This window comes from Chelonia mydas, chromosome 11, assembly GCF_015237465.2.
Source record: "Chelonia mydas isolate rCheMyd1 chromosome 11, rCheMyd1.pri.v2, whole genome shotgun sequence".
Taxonomy (NCBI): domain Eukaryota; kingdom Metazoa; phylum Chordata; order Testudines; family Cheloniidae; genus Chelonia; species Chelonia mydas.
This window is the reverse complement of record NC_051251.2, coordinates 1,600,001-1,611,032: the sequence shown is the minus strand read 5'-3', so window position 1 is coordinate 1,611,032 and position 11,032 is coordinate 1,600,001. Positions and strand designations below refer to the sequence as shown.

The 11,032-nt window shown below is 64.5% G+C and overlaps 1 protein-coding gene across 7 annotated transcripts; it reads left to right on the top strand.

Moving 5' to 3' along the window:
- Positions 1-64: 64 nt before the first annotated feature.
- Positions 65-11,032, top strand: ZFAND2B (zinc finger AN1-type containing 2B). Of its 7 annotated transcripts, none has more exons than XM_037913002.2 (10): positions 65-282; positions 2,031-2,110; positions 3,905-3,999; positions 5,126-5,257; positions 6,446-6,597; positions 7,207-7,326; positions 7,563-7,632; positions 8,343-8,419; positions 9,005-9,089; positions 9,464-11,032. In XM_037913002.2, exons 2-10 carry the CDS (start codon positions 2,056-2,058, stop codon positions 9,506-9,508), a joined length of 831 nt encoding a protein of 276 aa, XP_037768930.1. In that variant the 5' UTR covers positions 65-282; positions 2,031-2,055; the 3' UTR covers positions 9,509-11,032. The 7 variants fall into 7 exon arrangements, with proteins under 7 accessions (XP_037768930.1, XP_037768926.1, XP_037768928.1 ...); XM_037912998.2 differs by lacking the exon at positions 65-282 and adding an exon at positions 1,063-1,210 and having other exon boundaries at positions 9,008-9,089; XM_037913000.2 differs by lacking the exon at positions 65-282 and adding an exon at positions 1,063-1,210.

The following is an 11,032-nucleotide window of genomic DNA, read 5'->3' as shown; positions in this document are numbered from 1 at the left end:
CTGCGATCTGACTCATGTACTGCAGCCCTCTCCCCTTGCAGCTAAGGGAGCCTGCTAGTTAACTTACAGCTCGTGGGGGGGGGCTGGGACCCAGGTGCCCTGGCTTCTACTGGCTCTGACAGGGGCCTGCGGGGGCAAGAACAACTATCTTCAGGACTGGAGAAGGGCAGATATAGCCCCATCTTCAAAAAGGGGAACAAAGAGGACCTGGGAGTTATAGACCAGTCACCCTAATGTTGATTCCTGGAGAGAGACTGGGACAAATGATGACACAGTCAACTTGTACGCACCTTGAGGCTAACCGCTTTAGAAGGAATAGCCAGCATGGCTTTGTCTAGAACAAATCATGCCACACTACCTTGATTTCCTTCTTTGGGGGGGTACTGGCTTAGGGGAGGGGGGGAAGCAGTGGACATCATGTCTTGATGTCAGTAAGTCTTGACACAGTCCCACGTTCTTAGAAGCAAACAAGGGAAATGTGGTTTAGATTAATTTACTGTCGGCTGTGCGTAAGAACAGCAACACTGGGTCAGACCAATGGTCCATCTAGCCCCGTGTCCTGTCTCTGACAGTGGCCGGTGTCGGATGTTTTAGAGGGAACACAGAGGGCACGTGTCAAGTGACCCAGCCCTTGACAGCCAGTCACAGCTTCTGGCAGTCAGAGGCTTAGGGACCACCCGAGCAGGGGGTTGGGTCCCTGCCCCTCCTGGCTAATAGCCATTGCTGGACCAATTCTCCATTAATTTAGTGAAACCAGTCATAGTTCTGGCCTTTGCAGCATCCCCCGGCATGGAGTTCTGGGGGTTATTAGCCCCAGGCTGGGGGAGCCCTGCCCTGGGCCTTATTCGCCCCGGGCTGGGCGTTATTGGGGGGACGTTCCCGGGCGGGGGCGCAGGCTGCCCCCCCCCCCCCGGCTTTGGTCTCTGCGCTAAGGGGTCACGACCCCTCCCGTTCCCCCAGCGGCCGGGCCGGGCAACCGGCGGGCGCTAGGACCTGGGGCGGCGCGAGGGAGCCCCCGCTGCCCCTCGCCCCGCCCACTCGCTCAGCGCCGGAGCAGCCCCAGCGCGGGGCGGAGCCGCGAGCGGACGCGCTGCGGCGTAACGCTGACGTCATCGCGTCCGCCCAGCGGAAGTAGGAGCGAGGCCGGGCTCAGGCAGGGAGGGTCCCACATCGGCCGCCGGGCGGGGTCCCCCCCGAGCCTGCCCCCCTGGTGGGTGCCACCCCAATAACTGGGCCCCCCCGAGCCTGCCCCCCAATAATTGGACCTGCCCGGTGGGTGCCCCCTCCCGCCATAACTGTCCCCCCCGAGCCTGTCCCCCCCGGTGGGTGCCCCCTCCCCCCATAACTGGGCCCCCCGAGCCTGTCCCCCCCGGTGGGTGCCCCCGAGCCTGCCCCCCCTGGTGGGTGCCCCCCCAATAACTGGGCCCCCCCCGAGCCTGTCCCCCCCGGTGGGTGCCCCCTCCCCCCAATAACTGGACCCCTCCGGTGGGTGCCCCCGAGCCTGCCCCCCCTGGTGGGTGCCCCCCAATAACTGGACCCCCCGGTGGGTGCCCCCTCCCCCCATAACTGGGCCCCCCCGAGCCTGCCCCCCCCGGTGGGTGCCCCCGAGCCTGCCCCCCCTGGTGGGTGCCCCCCAATAACTGGGCCCCCCCCGAGCCTGTCCCCCCCGGTGGGTGCCCCCTCCCCCCAATAACTGGACCCCTCCGGTGGGTGCCCCCTCCCCCCATAACTGGGCCCCCCCGAGCCTGCCCCCCCGGTGGGTGCCCCCCAATAACTGGACCCCCCGGTGGGTGCCCCCTCCCCCCATAACTGGGCCCCCCCGAGCCTGCCCCCCCGGTGGGTGCCCCCCCATAACTGGCCCTCCCCCTAGCCTGGCCCCCCCCTGAGCCTGCCCCCCTGGTGGGTGCCCCCATGCCCCCCCATAACTGGGTCCCCCACCCCCACCTGGGTGTCCCCCCCCCCCCCCCCCGAGCCTGCCTCCCCCACAGTGGGTGCTCTCCTGACCCTCTTACTCTCTCTCGCTGCCGCAGGGGACCCGGCGCCGGCCCCGCCGCCATGGAGTTCCCGGACCTGGGCGCGCACTGCTCCGAGCCGACCTGCAAGCGCCTGGGTGAGGCCCCGACCTGGCTGGGGGGGCAGAGCCTGGGGCCACCTGCCCCCCCTTGGCCGCCTCTGCCCCCGATGGGGCCGCGCTGGCTTGGTCAAGTGGGGTTGTGGCTGTTTATTGCCCTGCCACAGCCCAGTGCCCTGCAGCATCGCAGCGGGGGGCCAGGACTCCTGGGTTCTCTCCCCGGCTCTGGGAGGCGGGCAAGGTCTAGTGGGATACAGCAGGGGGGCTGGGAGCCAGGACTCCTGGGTTCTCTCCCCGGCTCTGGGAGGGAGGCGGGGTCTAGTGGGATACAGCAGGGGGGCTGGGAGCCAGGACTCCTGGGTTCTCTCCCCGGGTCTGGGAGGGAGGCGGGGTCTAGTGGGATACAGCAGGGGGGCAGGGAGCTGCAGCGGAGGTGCACTCTGTGCAGGGGTGTTGGGGTCACGTGTGTGGTTGGTGGCGCAGTATCCGTGACTTTCTAAATCCCGTTTCTTTGCTTACTTGGTTGCCTTCGTGCTTAAAACCTCCTGACAGAGGCTGTGGGCCCCGTGCTTTGTTACAGTGAGGGGGCGCGGTGCGTTCAGGGATGGGAGCAAGGGGCAGCGACCCATGCGGTTCAGTCTGTCTGCAACCCCCTCAGGGAGCAGGGGGTGATTGGAGCCCTTCGTGCCAAGGGCCTAGGGAGCTGGCGATGTTGGCATGCCCACCCCAAAGCAGGTAAACAAGTGCCTTTCTCAGAGGGGTGGTCTGGTGCTAACGAACTGGCCACAGCCCTTGTTTGTTACCCATGTGTGTCTCTTGTGGGCTGTCCCCCAAGGGTTCAGACCGTTGGGGGATAGGGGGACCAGACAAATGATCAGTCTGACTCCTGGGCACGGTGCCCCGGTCCCTCTGGGGCTTGTTAGCTGATGGTCGGAAAGCACTGTGAGTGCTGAGCATCGTCACGTGCCAGGGCACCTCAGCCACGCAGCTTGTGAAGTGCATGTGAGGAGCTGAAATGCCACCTTAGTGTCTGGGGTCTCCCTGCCAAGGAGAACGTGAAATGGCTGTCAACAGGTGCGAACTGGCCAGTCCAGGGCTTGCTCCCGTGGCACCTGGCTGTGTCACAGAGCTCGCTTTGTGGGGGGGTGGCTCCTTCGTGGGGTCGCTCGTGCTGTGGGAGCTGGCTCGGCTTTGCTCTCTTATCTCGCTCGTTCTGCTCACGCGCCATTGAGGCTGCTCCTGAGTGCTATGTATTGATTTCTTAGTGGCTTGCCTCCTGCCGCGGAGACCTGCAGATCCCATTGCTGCTTCTGGTCAGTCTGTGCCCCCTTCATATTCCAGTGACTGGCATCATCAGTCTCGTCACTGGGACGGGGAAGGGCGGGCGGGTGCTGAGGGTACAAACCCTCGTTGTCAAGAGCGTGTAGCTTTGCCATTAAAACTGTCTCTTGCTGTCTCTCCTACCGCGGTGACTGTTTCGGGGTCGAGTCCTTGGCATCCCTGAAGGAGCGTGAAGAAGCTGTGCCTTCGGCTTGCTAGGAAATGTTCTGGATCATTTAAACAACTTTGAAAAGCTACAAACATTTCCGGCAGGCCATAAATGTGGGGTTTGTTTTTAAACTGGAGCAGTGCATGCTGGGAGCTGTAGTCTCCGGGAGCTCTAGCTACATATGGAATGGCTCAGTCTTTCAGTGGCTGCAGGCCTGTGACCCTGCAGGCTGTCCCAGGCAGTGCGTGGCTGGGTTGTGCCCTCGGAGCTGGCTGGCCCCTGTGCAGTTGGAAGCGCTGACTCTGTAGCCCCTGACCTGCCTGCTGTCTCTCCTGTCTTGCCAGACTTTCTCCCTCTGAAGTGTGACGCGTGCGAACAGATATTCTGCACCGACCACATCACCTACACCCAGCACCAGTGCACCTCTGCCTACAAGAAGGTAAGTGGGGAGGAGTGGCTGGGGCCTGGCTCCATGCGGAGTTGGGACTACCTGGCAGCCTCATTCTGAGACCTGCTGAGCAGCTCCCGGCAAAACCTCAGGATCAGGCCCCACGTGCAAGTGAAGCCTGGGACGAGGGGCAGGTGGAGCCAGGGGAACTGCCTGGTGTGTAGCTGTGCCTGGCTAGTCTGAGAGCGAGGCAAGCTCGGCCGGTGACAGAAGGGCGCTGGGCGTTCCCTGGAATCCGTGTTGTGATCCTCCAGCAGCCAAGCCCGGAAGAGGGGCAGAGAGCAGAGAACACGAGGTGGCGACATCTGCCAGGCCAGCTGAATGGTTTCTAGAACCCCAACGCTAGGGGATGGAGGGATCACAGCAGGGCTAATGCATGTGGACTAAGGAAAGTATCTAACATCGTCTCTGCTGAACTAATTCCCACGGGCTTGGCTCAGAGCGCTGCCCGCGGGGTCAGACTCTGAGCAAAGGGACTGGCAATGAGCTGTTGGGCTCCGGGGAGGCATGGGTGTTAGGCTGGGGGCAGGGGGGTGTAAAGCTGTGTGCCCCTATAGAGTAGACGCAGTGTCCAGCAGCAGAAGGGGTTTTTCCATCCCCCCTCAAGCAGCGATCTTTCCTTGACCTAGCTGGAGCTCCCTCAGGCGACTTGGCTGTGTGTTTTTACACCCCTGAGCGTTTAGTGTCACTTCTCCGTGCAGCCCAGGCCCGAGTTGCGTTTCACAAGGGATGGGGTAGCGGCTCCATCACTTGGGGTCTTTAACCCAAGCCTGGCAGCTGCTTTGCAGGCTCTGTCCTATCTCCGCTCACGTGGCTGGGTGAGACTCTGTGGCCTGTGTTATGCAGGGCCTCGGGATGGATGGTCAGAACTGTCCTTGGCACTTTAACACCTGTTTGTTCCCTGTTCCCTTCACGGATTAACAAGCTGCCAGCATTCCCGGGGTACCCTGGGCCTGCTTGCTTAGCAAAGGCAGAAATAATCTGGAGGGTTAGAAAATACCACAGGAGAGAACCATCATCTGCAAGGCAGCTCCTGCCCCTGGGGGGAACGGAACAGCACAGACTGGCCTGGGGTGGGCTGGGGAGTGTGTTCAGCCTGGCCTCTGGTGTGTTGCAGGACGTGCAGGTCCCCGTGTGCCCTCTCTGCAACATCCCCATCCCTGTCAAAAAGGGGGAGATGCCTGATGCGGTGGTGGGGGAGCACATCGACCGAGACTGCAAATCCGACCCCGCCCAGCGCAAGCGCAAGGTAGGAGGCTGTGACCTCGCTGCTGCCTGGCCCTATGGGCCTGTGCGTCCAGGGCGTGGAGGGGGGTCTCTAGTCGGCACTCGCCTAATGCTGGCTGGGCCCGTTGAGCCAAGTCTGCTGCTCTCAGCTGATTCCCCAGTGGGCCTTGGGCTAAATCACATGAGCGGCATGGTTCAGCATGGTCTGGGTGGAAATGCTGGGGGCTGTAAATCAGTATGGAGGGGTGCAGGGGCCCTGGGGCAGGCAGTGTCCAGGCCTGGAATAGTTGGGGGGGCTGTGGGTAGGCATTGGGGGGCAGCAGGAGAGCTGGGTGCAGGAAGCCCAGGCCTGGAACAGCGGGGGCAGGGGGCTGTGGGTAGGGATTGGGGGGCAGCAGGAGAGCTGGGTGCAGAAAGCCCAAGCCTGGAACAGCAGGGGCGGGGGGCTGTGGGTAGGGATTTGGGGGCAGCAGGAGAGCTGGGTGCAGGAAGCCCAGGCCTGGAACAGCGGGGGCGGGGAGCTGCTGCCCTGACAGGAACTGAGGGCCCTGGCGGAGCCATGAGGGAGGCGTCACAAGATCTAATGGAAGCTAAAGTTAGAAAAATGGATCTTGTTGTGATGCAGCCATTCCCCTCCCCCCCGGGAGGGCGATTTGTCACGGGAGCCGCTTCCCGACCCACCGTCCCTTGGAGGCCGTGACAGGACCCTGGACCCACCCCAGTTCAGCCACAAGCTGCTGGGCTCCGTAGTGCCCCTTACGGAATAGGAGAGGACAGGTCCTCGCCGCAGGAGTGCCTGTGTGCGGCGCTCTGGCCTGTGCCACGCCAGCCCGATGAGGGGGGCAGAGTGAGCCCTTCCGGCCTTACCTCTGTGAACCTACAAGCTGGCAAAGCCCCTTCACGCTGCAGCACTTGGTCTGTGCCAGCCACTCGCTGGCGCTAGAATTGAATTCCCCAGAGAGCAGCGTGGCTGGGGGGCTGGAGCTGGGACGCGGAGACCTGGGGTCTGACCCGGCCTTGCTGCTGGCGTTGGAGCTCCTAGAACGTACATTGCCAGGGCTCCATCCACTTAGCGAACCCACAGCGGGGTCGGAGGTGAGAGGCGGCCCGGACGCTGCTGCCGGGCTGCCTCGTACCGGTCGGGGACGGCTGCAGGGCCCTGTGTGCCGCGAGCTCACAGCTGGTCACCGGGTGCCTTGTCTCTGGTTAGATTTTCACCAATAAGTGTCTGAAGCCTGGCTGCAAGCAGAGGGAGATGATGAAGGTGATCTGTGACCAGTGCCACGGGAACTTCTGCCTCAAGCACCGGCACCCCCTGGATCACGACTGCAATGGGGTGGGGCGCCCCCTCTCCAGAGCCGGGTAACGGGGGCGGGAGAAGGGCTTCGCCAGGGCAGAGCCACGCTCACCACAGTGATGACGACGGGAGAACTGCATAAGCTGCACTCTCCCTGCCTCGTGTCTGAGCTCCCCCCTGCCCCACGCCGGCTGGGTCTGCCCCAGGCACCCCAGCTCTGCCCTGCGCAGGCTGGATCTGCCCCAGCCCACCCCCCCCGCGCCGGCTGGGTCTACACTGGGTGCCCCAGCCCTGCCCTGTGCTCTGCGTTCTGGTGCCAGGAGATCTCCTTGCAGAGCTGCAGCCGCAAGGTGCTCAGGAGTAAGTGTCCCTGCCCTTGATGCTGGGCTGCGGTGCATGCCGCAAGCACGTTCGATGCGCCTGCTGTTCTCTCCAGCTTCTGTCCTAGCAGGTCTGCTTGGGGGGCCTGACTGGCCTGGGGCACCATTGAGTGACTGCCCAGGGAGCATGGGGGGTGAGGCGAGCACACAGGAAAGCAGGAAGGATGTAGGGCCTACGGCTGGGGCTAAGTACCTGAGGGAGGGGTGGGGAGACAGAGGGCTCCAAACCCCCTCCCATGCTGAGCCCCCCCGCAGCAGGGGGAAGCTGTTACTGATGGACGTTGTCTGTTGCAGACACGCTGCGGTTGCGAGAGCCCAAGCGTCCTCCTCTATGGCAGCCGGGACATCGAGCAGAGGAGCTTCCAGACCGGCGACCCGGCCGGCAGCCGGCCCCCCTGCTCCAGCCCCAAGCAGGTACGGTGATGCCCACCCCTCCTCTCGCCCCCAGGGCCTGGCTGCGGTGGTTAGACCCGGCAGCCCCTCCAGAGAGCTGGTGTGTGGAAATCCCCCACCCCCGGGACTGGCACATCTCCTTGGCCTGCTGGGAGCGGTACAGAGCTACCCATTAGTTGGGGGGGTCCCCACCTGGGCATTGGCCCCCGTGCTGCTCCGCGTGTTAGCACTAACCCTGCTCCTCCTCTTGCGCCCAGAGGCGGCGTGATGGTGAGACTGCCGCCCAGCAGCACCTCGCCCCCGGCCGTTGCGCTGCAGAATGGACTGGTGAGTGGCCCGGCGCGAACCTCCCCCAGTGGGTGCCATGGCACAGAGAACTGGGTGCCCGAGCTCCCAGGCTGTGCAGCCTCATCACCCCGTGTGTGAGGTCCCCGGCCGAGCGCCAGGCTGCCAGTTCCCACTCGTGTGTCAGGCACAGGAGCCCTGTTCTGGGCCGGCTCTGTCGCCCACCTCTGAGATGGCAGGACCGGGCCAGCGCTCCCCAGGACGCCTGTGCGGCGCTCGGCTATGGGGCCCCCGTGTGCTCAGTGGCGCTATGATGGAGCTTGCCCTGCTGCCTGCACGTGAGAGCCAGGGCAGGCCTGGGCTCTGCTGGAGGCTCTTAGGGGGCCCGGCCCGGCCAAGGCAGCTCTCCCCGCCCGCCATTGTCTCCCTCGCTCTGTTGTCTGAACGGGGAGCGTGTGAAAGCACCAGCCCCTTGCCACTGAGGTCAGGCCGGAGGGGTGCGAGGAGCTGCTTGGTGAGCCTGTTCCCCGCAGGGGGAGAATGGGGCGGGGGCTCTGAAGCCAGATGCCTTCCCTCTGACCGTGTCCAACTCCCAGGCCTACAGCTGGGCCTAGGGTAGGAGGTGGGCCAGATACACACACCCCCATGACTGAGGGTGAGGGTAGGACTGTCCTCTGGGGCTTGGTCCCGCCCTGTCTCCAGGGTGTGGCTAAGCCGGGCAGTGCCATGGGCACACCCCACTCTCCTTTCAGAGTGAAGACGAGGCACTGCAGCGAGCCCTGGAGATGTCCCTGGCAGAATCGGCGCCCGGCTCGGCACGGGCGCTCAGGTACGGTCTGGGGCTGGCGCAGCATCTGGGCCGGGCTGTGTCGCAGCTGGGCGTGCTGGCCCTGCAAGAGGGTGCTTGCTGGGTGGGGCAGGTGACACGCTGATGGTCACCTGAGAACTGCACCACACAGAGCCTGCATAGGGCACCATTGTGGGGGTGAACTCCCCGGAAGGGGACAGAGGCTGGGGAGGGGCCGGGTGCATTAACTGGCCTGGGCTGTGATCCCTTCACATCTTGACAACTAATAGGCAGGAATAGAATGGGCCAGGACCTGAGAAAACCCGGACTGCTGCGAGGAGCGGTGCAGTCCAGCAGGTGGCGCCCTTTTGAGCCCCGTTCTCGGGTCTGGTTCCAGGGGTTCTGTATGCGGGGGCTGCCTCTGGGACAGGCCTCGGCCTGGCTCCATCCCAGCTGGGACACCTGCAGCCTGGCTCCCGAAGTCCCCCGTGCTGTGTTTGCACAGGGATTGTCCCAAAGGCTCCCCCAGCCTCTCTGGGCTCGTTAGCCAGCTGCTTGAGCTGTCCCTGGGGCTGCGGGGCGGCGCGGGGTGTGGTCTCCTGCCCCTGAACAAACGGCTGTCTCCAGCAGCGCGCAGGAGGAGGAGGACCTGGCCCTGGCGCGGGCGCTAGCCGCGAGCGAGGAGGAGTACCAGCGGCGGCAGCAGGAGCAGGTGAGCTGAGCTGAGCTGGAGGCTCCGTGCTGAGGCCCAGCAACGCCAGGCCGGGCAGCTCAGCTCTCAGCAGGTTCTTCCCCGCTCCTCGGCACTGGGGGCTGGAGCTCTGCACCCCCGCTTCCCGGCTGAAGTGAACCAAGGCCGGACTGTCCCCAGGGGGCAGCCTGACCTGGCTAGGGGAGCCGAGCCCCTGCAGGCTCCAAGGGGCAGCAAAGGGGAGGGCTCAGCCCTGCTGGGGCGAGGCCTGTGTTTATTGCAGCAGCCCCATCCCTGCCCTGGAGGCCCCCGGAGTGCTGCTGGGGCCTGCGTGTGCCGGGCATGGGGCACTTGCTCACTCGTGCTATGTCACATCCAGTGTGTTCACGTTGCAGGCCCAGAGCCGGAGTTCGAGGCCATCAGACTGCAGCATGTTCTAGGCTGGGAGCACCACTATGCCTAGGGCCTGCCCGCAGCACTGGGTACCATTGCCCAGCTCTGCCAGGCCCTGCCCGAGCGCCACCTGCAGAGGGCCGCCAGGGGCTTCTCCTGCCTCTTCCACAGCTAGAAACAATCAACCAAACGCTGGCCATGCCTGCTCCCTGGAGAATAGACCGTAGCTGAACAGCAAGCTACCGCCGTCACTGCACGGGGCTGCCTCAGGCCACACCCGGTTCCCACACACCAGAGCCGGCCGCGGGTGTGAGGGGCGCCCTGCAGCTGCCAGCAGGCCGGCCTTAGCTGGCGAGGAGGAGTAGCAGCTGCCATGGGCGTTGTGCCTCAGTCCCTCACACACCTGCCACAGTGTCAAGAGTGGGCTGAAGTGGGGGGACCTCTGGCCTGGAGGTGGAGCGTTACCCCTGGGGTGTCTCGACCCCAATACCTGCACTCTGACCCAGGCTGGGTCATGTCCAGTCCCCTGCCCCACACATTACAAAGGGGCCAGAGCAGCCCCCAGCTCAGCGCTGCCCTGCACCGCGTGGGAGGGGCTGCTGGATGTTTTAAGGGAATGGCTGCTCTGCACTCTTCTCACTTCCCGCCGGAGGCTGCCTGGGCCAGAACTGACCCCCACCTCTTCCCCCTCCCCAGATGCCCAGGAGGAGGGATGGTCATAGCTGGGTAACACTAATTTCCCCCTCAGTGGGGACTCAGCCCTGTCCCTGTCGGCCCCACAGGGGCCCTGCAGCTGCACTCACTGTGCTGGCCACTCTATGTAGCAGAGTCCCCTGCCCTGCAAGACCTGGCACCTTCCCTGCGTTGACATCCCCCGTGCATGACTCCCTGTGTCCTACAGGCAGGGCCCAGCTGTGGGGCCAGGCCAGCCTTTCTCAGCCCCTCTCCTTAACTCCTCGGGTGCTGGATGTGGGGGAGGAAGCTGGGAAAAGCAGCTGCTCTGTTTCCCATGGGAACAGAGCCTCTCCGGGCCATGATCACGGACTGCCCCGATGCCACTGCTAAGAGCCCACCCCCCAACCCAGCCCTTGCCCTGGGACATCACCTGACCTCGAAGTGGAGCATCTCCCCTGGTGATAGGGACCAGGCCTCTGGAGTCTTCCCCAGAGCAGCCCCTTCTAGTCCTTCTGACTGCAGGGCTCGGGGCCGGCCTGGCATGAGGCCAGGGCCCTGCCAGCAGGCTGCTGAGTGGCGGGGGCTCTCCTCAGCTCGGGCCTTTTGCCGGGCGATGCTGCCTGAGGTGGTCAGTGCAGACGCTTGGACACGCCGGAAGCTGCTCCCCTCCAGCTCTGCGGGCACAGGGCTCGGCGCCGCCAGACCTTGCTGCAGTGATGGCCGCGTGTGCCGTACTGGGTGACAGCTGCGGCCGGGCGCCTCGTCCTGCGCCCTGAGCTTGTGGCCGGGCCGGCTGCGGCACTCAGGAGCAGGGGTGGTGAAAGGTTGCTCTCCGCAGGGCTGGAGCTGTCTGGCGGCCAAGTGCTGCGTGGAGGGAAATAAAGTCCTACCCAAAA

Coding starts and splice junctions, on each gene's coding strand:
- ZFAND2B (XM_037913002.2), top strand. CDS start 2,056: ATGGAGTTCCCGGACCTGGGCGCGCACTGCTCCGAGCCGACCTGCAAG. Junction 7,327..7,562: donor CCTGCTCCAGCCCCAAGCAG/GTACGGTGATGC, acceptor TCTTGCGCCCAG/AGGCGGCGTGATGGTGAGAC. Junction 7,633..8,342: donor TTGCGCTGCAGAATGGACTG/GTGAGTGGCCCG, acceptor CTCTCCTTTCAG/AGTGAAGACGAGGCACTGCA.